Source organism: Eulemur rufifrons, chromosome 19 (genome assembly GCF_041146395.1).
Source record: "Eulemur rufifrons isolate Redbay chromosome 19, OSU_ERuf_1, whole genome shotgun sequence".
In the NCBI taxonomy this organism is placed as follows: domain Eukaryota; kingdom Metazoa; phylum Chordata; class Mammalia; order Primates; family Lemuridae; genus Eulemur; species Eulemur rufifrons.
In genome coordinates this window covers 47,576,258-47,594,566 of record NC_091001.1, presented here as the reverse complement: position 1 = coordinate 47,594,566, position 18,309 = coordinate 47,576,258, and the positions used below count along the sequence as shown (strand labels likewise).

The 18,309-nt window shown below is 38.4% G+C and overlaps 1 protein-coding gene across 3 annotated transcripts in view; it reads left to right on the top strand.

Annotated features, from left to right (window-relative positions):
• KDM3A (lysine demethylase 3A) overlaps window positions 1–18,309 on the top strand; it is a 50,554-nt gene that overhangs the window by 24,419 nt on the left and 7,826 nt on the right. For 2 of the 3 annotated variants that reach the window (XM_069494311.1, XM_069494312.1), the window contains exons 10-20: window positions 244–764; window positions 3,795–3,999; window positions 7,478–7,692; window positions 10,871–11,023; window positions 11,164–11,259; window positions 11,629–11,756; window positions 13,190–13,385; window positions 14,718–14,890; window positions 15,308–15,544; window positions 17,263–17,434; window positions 17,857–17,944. In XM_069494311.1, coding sequence (XP_069350412.1) covers window positions 244–764; window positions 3,795–3,999; window positions 7,478–7,692; window positions 10,871–11,023; window positions 11,164–11,259; window positions 11,629–11,756; window positions 13,190–13,385; window positions 14,718–14,890; window positions 15,308–15,544; window positions 17,263–17,434; window positions 17,857–17,944 — 2,184 coding nt within the window. The remainder of the gene's footprint in view (window positions 1–243; window positions 765–3,794; window positions 4,000–7,477; window positions 7,693–10,870; window positions 11,024–11,163; window positions 11,260–11,628; window positions 11,757–13,189; window positions 13,386–14,717; window positions 14,891–15,307; window positions 15,545–17,262; window positions 17,435–17,856; window positions 17,945–18,309) is intronic. The other variant, XM_069494313.1, reaches the window with a different exon arrangement.

The window sequence follows — 18,309 nt, the reverse complement described above, 5'->3', positions numbered from 1 at the left end:
GATTTATGAGAATACACAGATAAAATTTAAGGTTGTATTTTTTGAGTGTTAAATGTATTTTTGCAGAGCCCCTGACTGATGACTTTTAACTCCAGCTCACAGAAGCCTATCATAAATTCTGTAACATAAGCAGTTTTCTCTTTTATACTGGTTGCCTTAGGGAACCGAATGAGAATGAGTTTTGGAAGGTAATGAAGAGATAAAAGAGACCAGGATGCTAGTTTTCCATATTATCTTTTTCAGATGTTATAAGCAGAGTTTACCAGAAGAACTTTCTTCCTGTGTAAATATAAAGGCTGAAATGCTGAGAACAAAACCAGATGTTGTCTGCAAAGCCGGGTTGCTCTCCACAAAGTCTTCTCAGATTGGAACTGGAGACTTGAAAATTCTGAGTGAGCCAAAAGGTAGCTGTACCCAGCCTAAGACAAACACTGATCAGGAAAACAGATTGGAATCTGTCCCACAACCATTGACTGGCCTTCCTAAGGAGTGCTTACCTACAAAGGCTTCTTCTAAGGCAGAAGTGGAAATTGCCAGTACTCCTGAACTACAGAAGCACCTAGAACATGCACCTTCAACATCTGATGTCCTTTCACATATGCCAGAAATGAAAGCAGGTGTCAGCAGTGATAGCCATAATAGTTTTGCAGAAAAAAATGTAGAACTTTCAACTTTAGCTTGCCGATCACAGAATTTAAAGGAATCTTCAGTAAAAGTAGATAATGAAAGCTGTTGTACAAGAAGCAACAACAAAATCCCTAATGGTGAGTGTTTCTAAATATCTTTATTGGTAGAAGGTAAGAGATGGTAGAGAGAGACATATATACATAGATATATATATTTATATTTGTTACCCATGAGAAAATATATGAAAATGACTTTGTAGAAAAACTTCATACGATCAGAAAAGTTTAAAAGAAGAAAGTATAATCCCCAAAATCTCAGAAATTATTATTTGTAATATTTTGGTCTACCTGGTTTTGTATATATAGAAATATAAACTATATCACACAAATGTGTTCATGTCAACAGTTTTATCCTGTGAATTAGAATAGGTGTCTTACCAACATTTTAAAGATGCAATGATTCCATTATATGCATTTACCATATAATTTAAGTGGTTCCTATTAGGTGGTTCCCAATTCTTGGTTATAAGAAAATATTTTTGAAACAAAATCTAAAGTGATCTGGTGATTACTTTATCTTCAGCCTATCACTTGTGTTTCTGTAATATCCAGGTTGGAGTGGAAGATGTGACACTTTATGCACACACAGGTAGCCCAGATCTGAAATTAAAACAAAAACCCAGAATTGCATCCTCTGGAAAAGGGACTTTGGTTTAAGATCTTAAGGACAGGGTTAAAACACTGGAAGAGTCGCTTTGCTTAAGGGGATGTCTTGCTGCTCCCACAATTTGTAACAAAATACTCTTCTTATAGGGAAAATGGTATGTGTGTACTTCATGCTACTTATATTAAGTTTAGGACTGCGATACAATGATGATAGTTTTGAGAAGCTCTGTTACTAGAATTAAACGAAGAATAAAATGGCTTCAGCATGTCAAAAGTTTCAGAGCTGTTACAATTTAAAAAGATGCCAGATGCCTTATGATAATTGTCAGCTATGTGGGAAAATTAGTATGTATTTTGTTAACTTTTAAAAAACTTTAAAAACTATTTGAATCAGTAAAGAATTAATATATCTATACTAGCTTTTTACTACAGGCCTCTGTGAAACTAGAGGGCAAGATGGGTGGATTTTACTTGAGTCTTTTTTTAATACAGAGTTAGAAGGAGAATAGAAAGAACTGTCTTTGCCCGGTGATACTTCTAACCCAGCTTCTTCATTCTTGAGGTTTAAGATAACATAGCTGTTAATTTGCATTAAATTAATTGCATAAGGTTATCCTGTTCCCCAGGAATTATGTAACTCCCAAAAGAAAGTGAATATTCATAACCATATCCTTGTTCTATTTCTTTATTCTTCTTGAGTCATCAGCCCTCACACTCAGCTAGTTTTTAAAGCAAATCTTTTAATATTATGTGAAGAAACAGTAAAAATTCTAGTGCAGTAAGCTCATGATAGATACACAAGTGAGTTATGGAGTCCAGCTTTGCCTCATGCAATATATTGTGCAGCTACCCCACCTAATGTGGTTTTAAAAGAAATGAAAAACCTAGTCACATCCTGCTATCTACTGTGACATTTGGCTGAAGAGTGAGAGAGTGTGATCGGAACCAACCAGGATTTCTGAGCTGTGTCCATTAGTATTGTTTGTTGGTACAGAAAGACTTGGAAAGCTGTTCTGCTCCCTTGCTCCACTTAGGGGCTAGAAAACAAAAGCAAACTGGAGTCAAACAGCTGCCTTTTTTCTGTTCAGATATGTGACTCTTCAGAAGTGGCCATTATGTTTTTCTCTTGGCTCTGCTCTGAATTGAGAGAATCACTAATGGAATCAACCATTGCTGTCCTCACTGAGAAGCTAGATTTAACCAGTTCAACTTCCATATTATTTCTAGATATTTCCTCTTTTAAGCCAGGGAAGAAAAGATAAGATAACTTTTGGACTCTACCTTTGGAAACCTGGCCCAACTCAAAAGGATGATGTCTTTCGATATCTGAGTAACTAAAACTCCATCCTTTACTAATCTCTTATTTTCTCTCCTTTCTTACTTTACCTTCTCTTTCACTATAACTGAATAAGAATGTTTAAGGGATCAAGGACTGACAGCATCGTTTAGCATTTTACAGTGTGCTCTAGTCCTGCTTTAAAAGAGAGGTAAGATTAGATCACCCCTAAGGTAATATTGAAGATGTTTATTTTATTAATATCTAAAACCTTCTTTGGTTTGGGATCTTCCAATTTTCTCCAAGACTAGCCTCTTCCACTGTCTCTCAACTGGTTCCCCAGAAGTTGTTTGTTTTTTTCTTTTGTTTGTTTGCCTAAGAACCTACTTCCCCCTTCTTAGCTCACTTGGACCTTAGAAAAGGTCTTTTCTGTCCATTTTCTACAAAATATTCCATAAGGCTCTTGACTTACAAATGGATTCCTTTATGTGTTATTTGTGCTGTTGCAGCGATTGCTCTTTCCTATTACATCTCTACTTTTTCTCTTTTTCTTTAGAAATCATGTTAACATTTCAAGTTCTCTTGCCCATTACAAGTTAAAACTTAAAACCTGCATTTTCTTAAAATCATAATCCTGTCTTTAGCTAATGCTCTTATTTCCTGAGTGGACCATATGTGTGAAGGAAATTGAAGACACATCAAGGGTCAAGTGGTATCTCTTGGAGGCGTTTAGAAGATAGCTCTTACTTCATAGACTAAGGGGCTATGCAGGAAAGCTAGTTGGTTTTTAATTATATTCAGAATGGTTAGCTTTTGTGTAGTACTTTAGAAAACACACTTTAAATCAGTCCTTTCTGAGTTTGGAAAGTGACAGAACCGATGTACACAAAGACAGGCCTCTGTTGAGATGAATCTGTCTCTGCATTGCTAATGTTGTACTAAGTTTCAATCTTTGGAAAAGTCTTACTAAAATATCTCTTATTTAGAGTTGTGAGTAGAAGTATACGCTAACTGTTTTACTTGTTTTATAAAGAGACTAAAACTTTTCCAGTTGTTCTGCTAATTGCCTTCTGTTGAGCCATTTATAGAAATTACAGCTGAACCAGGAATGGAGAAAGGGGAGTTCTCTTTTTGGGGAAATTGCGTTTTTGAAGAGAATTCAGTCAAATATTGATGTGATGTTCAAAAATTTGAGATCCTATTTCCTTAATCTTTTGTTTCCTTAGCCCCATCCCGGAAGTCAGTTTTGACAGACCCGGCTAAACTCAAGAAGCTACAGCAGAGTGGAGAGGCCTTTGTGCAGGATGATTCCTGCGTGAACATTGTCGCACAGCTGCCCAAGTGCCGGGAGTGTCGCTTGGACAGTCTCCGCAAGGATAAGGATCAACAGAAGGACTCGCCTGTGTTTTGTCGCTTCTTTCATTTCAGGAGGTGAGGCAGTTTGGAGGAAGCTTAGATAATCTGGGCCCTCTGGCATACTTTTGGGTTCCTCTTTTATCAGCAGTAAATCTAGAACCAAAAAGGTAGAGATTAATATGATCTACGGGCTTGGGAATGTAGATCTCATTGCATTTATTATTTACTTTTCATTCCCCTTTTCAATTTTTTTAAGGCAAAGAAACTTTAAAATACAAATTATTTCTGAAAGTTACAGACATAGAAAAATGCTGAAGGTTCTGAGAAACCACTATAAATAACTACTGTTAACTTTACAGTGCATTTTTAATGTTTGTATGATCATAAAATGTATTCATACCTACTTGGTGTATTGCATATACTGTTTTGAATCTTATCTTCCCAATATGTAGTAGAAACACTCTGATCATGTTAACGTTTTTCTGCACATACTTTTGAATTTCTCTGTAAGACCCCATTATAATAGTGTTTGATAATTCATTTAACCAATTCCCTTGTTGATATTAAGATTATTTTGTATATTTTGCCATTAGAAATAATGGCAAAATGATAATCTCCTTGTCCACATCCCTGATTATTTACTTTGGAAGGATTACTAGAAGTGGCATTACTGGTCAGAGGTGTGTGTGTTTTAAGGCTTTGATACACATGTTCTACCAGATTATCCTCTAGTTGCACCTGCATCCAGACGCACTGCAGGGTTTGGGCATGCCTATCTTTTCTACCTTTGCCAGCAGGGAGAGACATATCTTTTATTTTAAGACCTTTTCCAATTTTATAGGCAAAACTTTCGCATTTATATTGTATTTTTTTTAAATCAAATTCATTTTCTTTAAATTCGTTTATTCTGAGTCAAGAGAAAGACAGCCTTCTGCTTTGTTGGTATAAATGAACAGTGTTGTTCTGAATATTGTTGAACTTTAGATATAATTCACTTTCTCAGAAATCTAGATACTTTCAGGTTCAGCTAGTTCTAATCATACACAGAAGTGTTGACTTTAATTTCGTCCTGTTTTCCTCCTCTCTTTCATTTTATCTAAGTTAAAAGATTGCTGATGAGCTGAATTAAATGCACAGGCAATTTAGATCATTAATTATATGTATGTTCTTAACTTTCAGATTCAGGCTTATTTAACTGAAGGGGAATTTTTAGATACTAGTTTGCCCCATTCGTTCTTGTGTAAATTGCAAAAGCACATGATAAAACATGTGGGTAGTATTTAGAACTGTGATACTGTTAACATATGTATATATTTATATATATTCTGAATAACACTTGGCCCTAAGCTCTCAGTAAAGGTTAGTTCTATTCTACTTACTCTCAGAACTTTTTCTTATACAGGTTAAGTATGTTAAGATGCCTATGCATTTGTACTTATATACATTTTGGAAAAACCATGAAATGATTGTGCTTTGTACAAGTCTTTGTGTTCCTATTATAGACTCGTTTTCATGCCATTATGGCTCCTCTGATGTAAAAGGTATAACTGGACTGGATGAGAGATTGTTTGGTTTAAGTTGCAAGGGTGTTTTAGGGAAGGGTATAATTTTTTTCTTTCTTTTATTCTTTGTAATATTAGAGATTTTTAAAAAAACTATACTTTTGTAACCATCTAGAAATCATTGACTTTATGACTTAGCTGTTTTTCCATTTTAGACTTCTTTAAAGGGAAGAGTACTTTTGCTTAATGTTGCATATTAGAAGCCAGTCTAGTAGAAACTGGAACAAACTCACTTCTCTGGTAAAAGAGTATCATAATTTAACTTTTTTCCCCTGATACTGAGGGTGAAGATTGAGGCTGTCCTCAGTCTCCTTATCAAGTTTATTTCTCATTAAACTCTTCTGCAGATAAAATAAGAGTAGGGATAGTGTTTCTATGGTAAAGCTCAGTTGCCAAGTCCTGTTGCCATTACCTCCCCCTTTGAAATGTTTTCAAATATATTCTTTAGTGTTATGACTATTTCAGTTAACAACTTGCACTTTTTGGGCTACTTGAAATAATTTTGCATCTGTTATGCAACTCCTAGTCTCTTGTTCTTCTAGATCATTCTACACTGTTGTGGACAAATAGTTTTTCTAAAACAAATTTGTGTGTTTCTCACAGGCTCAAAGAGTTCTGATAGCTGCATAGTGCCTAGTGAAAAAATCAAAGTCCCCAGCAAAATGTTGAAAGGTTTCAGCAATTGATCCCGACTTACCTCTCCAACTTCTTCCTGATTCTTACCTATTTGAATAATCTTTTGGTCTAATCTAATTAGTCTATTGTCACCCAGTTCACCTGTAGTTTTCTTTCTTTTGTCCTTAATACTGTCTCCTGGACATACCTTCTTTTTACCTAGTTATCTACCTTTTCTTCCAAGGCCAGCTCAATTACTACCTCCACCATGAAGTCTTCTTCACATTAGCCCCACAAAACGCATAGTCAATATTTCCTTCTCTGCTCCTATAAGATTTAATGACTGTCATGGTATTTATCATAGTCTATGCCATTGTTTTATGTCTATCATTATTTTTTAAAATTTATTATTTTTTTATTTTAGTAGAGACGGGGGTCTCGCTATGTTGCCCAGGCTGGTCTCGAACTTCTGGCATCAAGCAATCCTCTCGATGTCTATTTCTTATGTCTCTAACTAGAAATATTGTATTTTTTAAAAATTCAAAACTAGTACATAGCTTATAAAAAACATTCAAGGGATATAGGAAATTGAAAACAAATACTGAAAAAGTGTTCTGTCTTTCACTCAACTTCTTCGGTCCTGAGGCTCATTTTAATGCTTTTTCTCATTCCAGGAGTTTACACAGTAGTGTGAAGCTAGGCTTCAGCTGAGTACTGAGTACTTCACAGATCAACATAGTCATTCCTTCATTGCCCTTCTGTTGCTGAGCTTTATTCTTAAGTAGTAGTTGTATTCAAATCTGATCAGACTATTTATCACCTTCTGTTTGTTATTGCCTTACTTCTATAGTAACTTGTGGATTGTCCTTGCTGCTAAGTCCACAGTCCAGCAGGTTGAACAGTTGTCCCTGGAAGCAGTGTGATTATATCTTGGTTTGAGTGCACAATACACCTCTCTTCCTCCTTCCTTCTCCCGTACCTGCTCCCTCTCTCTAGCCTGTCTCTTGGGGGAAATCTTAAGGTTTTTTTTATCTTTCTACTAATATTGCCACTAATAATTGGCTATAATTAGCCATAGAGATTACAGAAAACTGGGAAGAATTTTATTGATTTAAATAGTATTTAAATAGGCCAGGCATGATGGCTCACACATGTAATCCCAGCACTTTGCGAGGCTGATTGCTTGAGGCCAGGAGTTCGAGACCAGCCTGGGCAACATAGTGAGACTCCATTGCTACAAAAGAAAATTAGTAACTACAAGATGTAAATCAGTGGTGTGTGTATGTGTGTGTGTGTGTGTGTGTGTGTGTACGTACATATATATATATATATATTTATACATATATACACACTGTTTTTTTTCATGCTTCCCCTAGGTTACAGTTCAACAAACATGGTGTGTTGCGGGTAGAAGGCTTCTTAACACCAAACAAGTATGACAATGAAGCAATTGGCTTGTGGTTACCTTTAACCAGAAACGTTGTGGGGACTGATTTGGACACAGCAAAGTATATCTTGGCCAACATTGGAGACCACTTCTGTCAAATGGTGATTTCTGAAAAGGAAGCTATGTCAACTATTGAGCCACACAGTAAGAGCATCTCTTAGGGGGTAGGATTTTTGAATCCAACTTGATTTTTGTCCCTAACACCTAAGTCCCGATTGCATGGTTTCATTTTCACCCAGAAGTTTAGATGACTTCGATATGATGATGTCGCATTTTTCCTTTTGATAGGAAAGGTAAAGGTGAGGTGGCAATGGAATTGGCACAGCTTCAGCAGCAGTGCAGGCTCACCAAAAGGGGATGAGGTCTCAGGTTGGTTTATTTTGAGGCAAAGGTTCTTAATCAGGAATATATTTCATAAGAATGGACAGGCTCTACCCCAGACCCACTGATTGAGAGTCTGCAGGGCTGGGTCCCAGGCATGAGAATGGAAACAAACTTAGATTAAAATGGTTGACGGCCGGGCGCGGTGGCTCACGCCTGTAATCCTAGCACTCTGGGAGGCCGAGGCGGGTGGATTGCTCAAGGTCAGGAGTTCGAGACCAGCCTGAGCGAGACCCCGTCTCTACTAAAAATAGAAAGACATTATATGGACAACTAAAAATCTATATAGAAAAAATTAGCCGGGCATAGTGGCGCATGCCTGTAGTCCCAGCTACTCGGGAGGCTGAGGCAGTAGGATCGCTTAAGCCAAGGAGTCTGAGGTTGCTGTGAGCTAAGCTGACGCCACGGCACTCACTCTAGCCTGGGCAACAAAGTGAGACTCTGTCTCAACAACAAAAAAAAAAAAACAAAAAAAAAAAAAAATGGTTGTCAAGGTTTGAAGGGAGTACTTGGAAGTTCTGCTGTGTCTGTGACCCTACTCTTTAGGAGCACTCTCACACTGATCTTACAGCCCAGTAAGCCACAGCGACCAGCGTGGGCGACACGTTAGAGCCAGAACTCCTTCATGACATCTCACAGTAGGATGTCTGGGAGGACAACACAACCTCTTCCTGTCTGTGTGGCTCTGTAGAAATGAGATATCCAGCCAGAAGCACCATGAGCATCTGTCTTATAAATCTCACATTTTCCCATCATTTAATCTTTCCCAAATGGTTGAAAGTTAAAAGTGAAGCCTTTCATTCCTTGTTTTAGACTTTGCGTAATCAAATATGTTGAAGGGAAGCAGCATCCATACCAGTTGTGAGATTTCGGTTGTAACCATCAGAGACTAACTGAAGCTAGCTTAAGCAGAACAATAACGTAGTGGATAGGTGTGTATATGATTACATCTCAGAGTTCAAGGAACAGGAATTAGGGCATTCCCAGAAGCAGAAATCCAGAGATGGGTGAGAGAACAAGGAGTGAGCTCCCGGCGCAACCAGAGTCATACTGAAAGAAAGCAGCTGGAGAACAACTCTGTTCCTTTTGGGGTAATAGAGACTCTAATAAGTTTAGGAAGATTCTTAACTTTTTTTCTCCTATAATCTATTTAGGACAAGTGATGTTAGTTTTCCATTTTCAGTGGAGATACAAAGTTTCTTTATTAAATACATTTAAATAAAAGTAGTAGATTGAAAGACAAGTTCTTAAGTGACTCGTCTAGTGGTGGTATATACATGTCTACAAAGTGAAAAGACTTTTGAAATGTGTTAGTAGCTTTGCTCCTGAATCAAGCAAGGCTGTTTTAAATACGTGATGGTTTTTTCTTTGCTAAAGGTGAGTCATCTGAAAAATGCATTTTTTTCCATAGAGTAAAAGGCACAGTTGTCTTTTAAGAGCATAATTAAGAAACTCTCTTCCTTGAAGATTTAAATGTGATTAACCTTTTCCTCCTTGTCTTTTTTATTATCCTGTTCTTTCTTTCTTTCCTCTGTGACAAGCCAATCAGATTGGCAAGAGAAACTCACTGTGAGTGTTACTGAAAGATGCCACCATACCCAGAAGGGTTGCCCTCTGATCCTTAGATTAGGAAGCAGATCTTGACCATTATACTTTTATTCTGTCTTTTCAGTTACAAATAATCATTAAATGGGTGGCTAAGAGATCTAAGAGTACTTTCTAGTAAAATAGTCTAATCAGAGTGACCTAGGTGAAGTTCACAAGATCTCATTTGTAGAATGCCTAAAACTGTTATGTATTATTGTGCATAGGGCTGTTACATTATAATAAAATGGCAGTTTACTCAGCAAATGGATTGATTTGGTGCAATTGGATTAATCTGGTGTTAAACCGGAGTTTGGTCATTTGGGTTATGTTCAGTCTGAAGAAAGGATGAATTAACCACAGACTGGATTAGGAAAAAGATATTCTTCATAGAACAAGAGTGCTTCAGCATTGATCCAGTGTTGCTCTGTAGGGAGAGAGACAACACTGACTGACTGACTGACGGAAAGGAGTCTTCTGGTCAGCAGACATTGGGCTTTTCTGTGACCCACGAGAATGTCCTCCCTTTGTGTATACTTCTTGAAGCTTTCTGATTCCTGATTTGGTACTCCGCCATGCTGGGGGAGGTCTGATGGCCTGTTTGGTCCCGGAAGACCCTCTCTCCAATTAATTAGGTCTTGGCTACTAGAAAAGAAAATCCTGCTTTGTAGAATCCTAGGTCGTACCTTAACCTGCTGGGTATTTGATTAGTGTGAGTCAGTCCTGGGTGCCTGCATCACTCCTGCCACTGGCAAAATCAAGTTTCTGAATCTCACTGGTGAAGTAACTGACCTTGGACCATTGTGCCTGCACTAAGTTAATGTGCTGCTCCCTCCAGACCCTCTAAGTACCCTGAGGTTTTCAGTGGGCAGTTTGAGTAGATTTAGGACATCTGTGAATAACCTGATGCACTGTGCTGACTATAGGGGTCTTGGAGCCAAGTAAAATTTTTTCCCCCTTGGAGAAAGCCTGGCTGATGCTGACTTTAGATTCTCAAAGGGACTCATGACTCAAAAGGTTAAGAACCACTACTGTGATACCTGTGCCTGAGCTCCAGTTTTGTAACTACTGCTGCACAGCCCGAACAGAGTCCAGTCTCCTAGGGGGAGGTAAAACTATGCTGCATATGTACAATGGGAAGAGGTGTGAGTCTGAAGTACACATACAAATTGATGAGCGTGCTGAGGGAATCCAGGAGAGCTTCATGGAGGAGGCAGCATTTGCCACGAAGGCTGAACAGAGTTAACGGGAACTCTAGTCACAAGGAGGAATGATGACTCTCTCTACTGTTCATGTTTGGTTTCAGAAGTCCTCTCCATCCCCAGTAAAACACTAAGTGATTCATTGATTTTTGCAGGACAGGTTGCTTGGAAGAGAGCTGTGAAAGGTGTTCGAGAAATGTGTGATGTGTGCGACACTACCATCTTCAACCTGCACTGGGTGTGTCCTCGGTGTGGGTTTGGAGTGTGTGTGGATTGCTACCGGATGAAGAGAAAGAATTGCCAACAGGGTGAGAACTGACTGAATTTCTCCTCTAGCCCCCTTAACACAGTTAAATCAAGCCTTTCATTGATTTGTGGTTGATAGATGTCTGAAGCACATGGGGCCAGAGTCCATAACGAACAGTTACTACAAGTCAGTTATTTGCAGGTGCTGCTTACAAGACTTTCTCTTGGCTAAGATGTGTGAAGAGTCAGATACATGAACCAGAGAACTTAATGCCTACACAGATCATTCCTGGAAAAGGTATTCCATGTGGTGCAGTGATTTTTCTTTCCCCTTGTCTTGGTTAACTCATAGGTTAACTCATGGTAGTTTGGTTTTATTTTATATAGTGTAATTACTTGCTAACTTTATTTTAGTATGTACTATAAGTTGTCCAGAAGTGTATTTAATAATGCCCCTAACACTTTCTGATTAAGGTCTTGTGGGTAGTTTTGTAGCAGAAAGAAATTGCTTTTGGGGAAGCCCTCTGTGGCAAGATTCTAAGGAGGGAGTGGGAAAAGTAATCCTGTGGGAAATGCCAGCTTTTGCTCCGTAATGTTGAAGTTGAAAGTACCTAATACACTTGTTCGAATGTTTACCTCTGCCCCCCCACCTTTTTTTTTTTCTTAGCCCTCTATGATGTTGGAGATATTGTTCATTCTGTAAGAGCAAAATGGGGAATAAAGGCAAATTGTCCCTGTTCAAACAGGCAATTCAAACTCTTTTCAAAGCCAGCCTCAAAGGAAGACCTAAAACAGGTATTGCTGTTCATGCCAGATTCACCATCCCTTTTGATTGTTGGTTGTTTTTCAAATAACCCAAGGATTTCTATGGTGCATTTGAAAGGAACCTGGGGACAGCTGTTAGGAGAGAGAGAGAGAGAGGGAGAATTCATACAAGTAATGTGACATTTCAGGGACCCATTCTCATTCTTCATATAACTTTTGTGGACCTCATTTGTGGCCTCTTATAGTTGGTTTTACATTTATGTTTCTTGATAAAGGATAAACCTCTTGTGTTATAGTCTACCTGATAAGTTGCTATCAAATTTGTGTGGGTTTTTAAAAACTTCTCATGTGTTTTGCAGACTGAAAATTTTTCAAGTTAGTTTGAAAATTTTTTACATTCCTAAATATATTTTACCTATAATGTTTATGAAGAATTGAAGGAAATAATGATGACCCTTTATGTACCCATCAACCAATGTAAAAAATGTGCATTCTCTTGGTCTTCGTATGCCTCTTCCAAGTCGCATCCCTGTCCTCCCTCTCCCCCTGTTGTCCCCTTTCTATCCCTTTCCCAGTAATCATTATCCTACACTGTGTTTAATAACAAGAAATTTACATTTTTATAGGGCTGTGATGTCAAAAGCAGCATGGGAGGGTAGAAGAGTTGTGATCTTTGGAGTCAGAACTGAATTAGAATTCCTTTCCTGCCACTTTCTAGTTGTGTTAATTTGGCTCAAATGAGCTGATTTTTATGTACTTCAGCTTCTTTATAAATGATATTGCAGGACTAATAAATGATATTGATGGTTGGGCACCACAGAATTACATCACATATAAAGGGAGGGCCTCGACCATAAGGAATTTGAATATTCTTTCCTTCTCATGTATGTATAAACTCACTACCTGAGTTGTCAAGGCAGGTTTTTAAGTAACAGAATAAGTGATGTGCTCTTTCCAGGTTTCTTTTTAAGTTTATAAGTTCTTTTAAGAGCTCCTCATCTCATTTTAAAGCTAAATCAAAAGAGCATATTCTCTTTTTCTGCATCCTATTTCCTTTTGAAATCACGGTTTTACCTTTCCAGCCTGTCATTTAGTCATTTGACAACCATGTTTTGAGTGCCTATTCTGGATTCTGGGATGAGTTTACAGGGGAGATAGGCACAAACTGGTCATTTTGAAGCAACGTGGTCCATGGAGTGATGGGGAGATGCACCAGCATGGGCTGGTTGGTAAAGGGGTGGAAAGGGAAATACCTTGCTCTATTTAAGTTGTCAACATCTCTCCTACCTAGTAGTTCGGTACTATTGCAGGATTACTCCAGCTGTGGTGATATCCAGGGCTATTTACTAGGTGGTTTTCTTTTGGATATTTACCTCTTACTGGTGGGCTGTTAGGGAAAAAGGTAAAAAGAGAAAGTGTCATTCTTTAGCTTATGCAAAATTCTCCTTTTATACTTAACACAGACTTCCTTAACTGGAGAAAAACCAACTCTTGGTGCTGTGCTCCAGCAGAATCCCTCAGTGTTGGAACCAGCCACTGTAGGTGGGGAAGCAGCCTCCAAGCCAGCCAGCAGCATGAAGCCTGCCTGTCCAGCTAGCACATCTCCTTTAAACTGGCTGACAGACCTAACCAGCGGGAATGTCAATAAGGAAAACAAGGGTGAGTGTTTTCTGCTTTCAAATTTGTTCCTGAGTACTTTAGTCCATGCATAGAGGGACTTGGTAATCTCAGTTGCTGTGAGAACAGTGGTTAGGAGTTGTGTGGAATGGGATGTGGTTCCATGTAGTCATCTGGGAACCTGCCACAAATGAAAGTGTGTTGAAATGCACACCAAAGAGGAGAACTTTGGCTGCTGATAAAACTCTAGGTGAGGTTGAGATTGTGAATTCTACCACTGAGCCACGTAAGGTTGAGATTGTGTACAGCAAGAATGGAGTGTGTTGAGATTTGTTTTAATAAGTGATTTTTTTCACCTTTCTATCCTTACCATATGTATAGTTCCTATTTTGTCTAAATTGGAATGTACTGGCTTTAGTTTTATTTTTGTCATCTGTGCTGTTGTCTCAGGATGCTTGACGATAGTATAAAGAACCAGAGGCTTTGGAATCAGGTAGAGTTAGATTAAAATTTAGGGAATTCTGCTTTATGGCTGTGTTAACAAGAGAGAAAAATTGCAGGTCGATTTCTTTCATGCAAAGATCCTGAACAAAATTTTAGTGAATCACATTTGACACCACAAACAAAGCAATTATATAGCAAGATTTTTTCACAAATGCAGGTGTAGTTTAACATTCAGAAATTTAGGCAAAAAATCATGTGACAATATGCAGAAAAACATTTAGTAAAATTCAATACCTATTTATGATTTTTAAAAAAACTTTCAAATTAAGAGTAGAAGGGAACGTCCTTAATCAAGAGTTTCAACAAAAAACTGACAGCAAACATCATAAATAATGGTTGAATTTTTTTTTAATTGGTTGAGGTTTTTAACAGTTTCACTTTGGGTTCAGGAATGAACCCAAACAGCTGTATTACTTGTATCACTACTTCATTAAGCATTGTACAAGGAGTCCTGGCCAGTGCCAAAAAAAAAAAAAAAATGTAAAGGAGATAACACTGTTGATATTTGTAGACAATACATGTGAAAACCCAAAAGATCTACATTTACTAAATATATTTATCCAGGTTGCTAGATACAAAGTCAGTTTATAAAAATCGGTTGTATTTTGTATGCCCAAACCAAACAAATAGAAAATAAAAGTTTAAAAGATAGCTTTACCATAGTATTATCTGAACATTGGATGTTTGGTGTTTTAACATCAGTTGGGAATCCTTGTCTAAATGAATAATATCATTAGTATTTATCCCATTAAGTTTTTTGATTCTAGTAAATGAAAACCAAGTTCTAAAGTATTTCTGCTAAAAGAATACTAATAAGGGATTTGACTTTCAGAATGCTTTTTCATCTGGACGTTTTTGGTTTTATTTTAGAAAAACAGCCAACCATGCCAATTTTAAAGAATGAAATCAAATGCCTTCCACCCCTTCCGCCTTTGAGCAAATCCAGCACAGTTCTCCACACCTTTAACAGCACAATTTTGACACCTGTAAGCAACAATAATTCTGGTTTCCTCCGAAATCTCTTGAATTCCTCTACAGGAAAGGTATGTGCTTGTTTTACTTTTTGTCCTCCACCTTGTAAAGTTCAGTAGAGACAGAACAGGAAGATACTAGAGAAGCTGAAACTGAAAGTTAGAAAGGGGGCTATGAATTCCATGCTTACTTTTGTGGGTACAGAAGGCTGAGTCATTGACTGATGGGTTTCACAGGACTGTAATTCAGGGCTAGGCTACTTTTTCCTGTTACACTTTTTCCTATACACAGTTCTATGACTTGTGATGTCAAGTAGGGACAGGAGACATGCCTCTTTGCCTGAGGGTCCTGGCTTGGACTCTTTTCTGGATTTGTATATGGACTCTTTTCTGGATATATAATATATACTTATCCTGCCATTATAGGGATGGGATTTTTTGGTGGTCAGGAGCAACATATTTAAGATTTGTGTTCTTTCTCAAATTCAGACAGAAAATGGACTCAAGAATACACCAAAAATCCTTGACGACATCTTTGCCTCTTTGGTGCAAAATAAGACGTCCTCCGATTTATCCAAAAGGCCTCAAGGACTGACGATCAAGCCCAGCATTCTGGGCTTCGACACTCCTCACTATTGGCTGTGTGATAATCGCTTGCTGTGCTTGCAAGATCCCAACAACAAGAGCAACTGGAATGTGTTTAGGGAGTGCTGGAAACAAGGGCAGGTAATAGGGGCCTCTGCTCTCCCAGCTCAGTTCACACCTCTCGCTCAGTTCCTTTGGCAGATCTCTCACAATTCCACGGCAGCTTTTTCCCCCTCTCAAATATAAGTGGCATTTCCTTTACCTCCTGTTTTTATACTTTATTGTTTAGAGTGAATATAATCAGGGCAGGGTGTTGACTGTGAGTTTTATTTTTTATAGCAGACATTCCTGAGCTGTCTTTTCCAATCAGACTTTGATTGCTTCCAACCAGTAATCATTGGATTTTTGATGAAATCATCCAGGCTTTAGTGATTCTTGTGTGGTAAACCTCAACAGGGGAAGTGGGAGTGTGACGAAGAGGCTGATGGGGTTTAAGGGATGTTTTAGTCTGTTTTGCACTGCTGTAAAGAAATATCTGAGGCTGAGGAATTTATAAAGAAAAGAGGTTTATTTGGCTCCCGGTTCTGCAGGCACCAGCTGCATGGTGCCAGAGTCTGTTCTGGTGAGGGTTTCAGGGAGTTTCCATTCAAGGCAGAGGTGAAGGGGGAAGCAGATGTGTCACATGGTGAGAGAAGGGGTAAGAGATAGAGGAGATGGTGCCAGGCTCTTTTAAACAACCAGCTTTCATGTGAACTAATGGAGCAAGAACTTGGTCATTACCTCGGGGAAGGCACCAAGCTATTCGTGAAGGATCTGCCCCCATGACCCAAACACTTCCTACTTGGCCCCATCTCCAACATTGGGGATCAGATTTCAGCATGAGATTGGAGGGGGCAAACATCGAAACCGTATCAGAGGATTAGACAAAATATGATAAAAAGTCATGCATCCCTCTCCCATGAATTAAAACCTCGTACTGAAGGCATTTCTAGGTGGCCAAAGCCATGTGGCCTCATGTTGGATTCAGTGTATAGTCTGCTTTAAAGGGCAGCATTGTTAGATCTTAAGTTTTGGTTGATATCTTTAGGAGACTTCCTAGGCCTGCTTCTGTGCTTTCTTGTTTTGGTTCTTTTTTCTAGATCTTTGGCTTCTCCTTTTGGCTAAATGGAGGCCTCACTGAAGGAACAGTTTGCTCTTTGACAAGAATTTGGGAGAATTGCCAAATAGAAAAATGTGAGAGTTTAACCAAAAAAAAAAAATTCTAAAAATGTTTTTTCGGCTCATTTAATCATTAATACAGAGGATGCAAAATGATAGGCTGAATACAGTCTATCAGCAGGTTTTTCTTGGATTGTATATCATATGTAAATTTTTTATATTAAAAAAAACTTATTGCCAATATTTTAAAGTTAGGCTATTTCACACAAGTATCAGGATTTCTGGCTTGTCTTAGCCAAAAGACTCAGCACCGTCATGTCCATTTTCCTTCCTGGCAGTAACAGGCAGGACAGTGGTATCACCCCTCTTTGGACTGGACACTCCTGCTGGCCCTTGTCTCCTTTATATCCCCTGCTTGGCCCTGGGCCTTGCTGTGAGTAATGGGATCTGAATTGGAAGGGTGATCTTTTCTTCTAGAAGCTAACTAATATAGTTTGAGAGCAAGTGGTACAGAGCAGATGAATGGTGAAGATTAGAGATGCTTTGGGAGCTCAGAGACCTAAGCCTAAGCTGTCACTTCATCATCTGAGACTGACAGCCAGCCACATGGAAACAAACTGGCAGCAGTTTGAAGAGGGACTGCCTGCAAGCATGGGGACAGAGCTGGGGGAGTTCAGACTAAAGTCTTCCTTCTCTTCTAGCCAGTGATGGTGTCAGGAGTGCATCATAAATTGAACGCTGAACTTTGGAAACCTGAATCCTTCAAGAAAGAGTTTGGTGAGCAGGAAGTCGATCTAGTTAATTGCAGGACCAATGAAATCATCACAGGAGCCACAGTAGGAGACTTCTGGGATGGATTTGAAGATGTTCCAAGTATGTATTAAAGATCAGCATTTTCCAGGATTTTGGAGTTTAAAATTAGTGTCTATCTCCTCCTATAGTGTACTGGGCAAAAGGGAATGGCTGAATCTCAAAAAATGAATTACAATTTAATATGCATCTAGAAAAGACAGGACTCCAATCCAAATTTATTAGTTGGTGATCTTTATTTTGCTGCACCTTGCTGCCACCTCGGTACAAATGCATTTCTGATACTGTAGAAATAAAATGGTTGGCAATTGGCAGGGGGGGAATATTAAAAAAAATTCTAAATGTATCAGGTTATGAAAATTTTATAGAAATAAAAATATGTTTTGTTTGCATTTTTGAGGCATAGAATGCTAATTTGTCATTTATTTTGGTCTGTTTCTTGAGCTATGAATAGTAACAATTCATTTATTCTGGTTATCTTTCAGATCGTTTGAAAAATGAACAAGAACCAATGGTACTGAAACTTAAGGACTGGCCACCAGGAGAAGATTTTAGAGATATGATGCCTTCCAGGTATGATTATGAAGGTGGGGAGAAATGATTTTGACTTGTTGGAATGAATTGTTTTTTATGGTAGTGAGCAATAGTTTTCAGGGAAATATGAAAGTTCCATAGTTTTACTGGTACTGATTTTTTTTTTTTTTTTTTTTGAGACAGAGTCTCACTCTGTTGGCCGGGCTAGAGTGCCTTGGCGTCAGCCTAGCTCACAGCAACCTCAAATTCCTGGGCTCAAGCAATCCTCCTGCCTCATCCTCCCAAGTAGCTGGGATTACAGGCATGCGCCACCATGCCCGGCTAATTTTTTTTTCTATATATTTTTAGTTGTCCAGCTAATTTCTTTCTATTTTTAAGTAGAGACAGGGTCTCAGTCTTGCTCA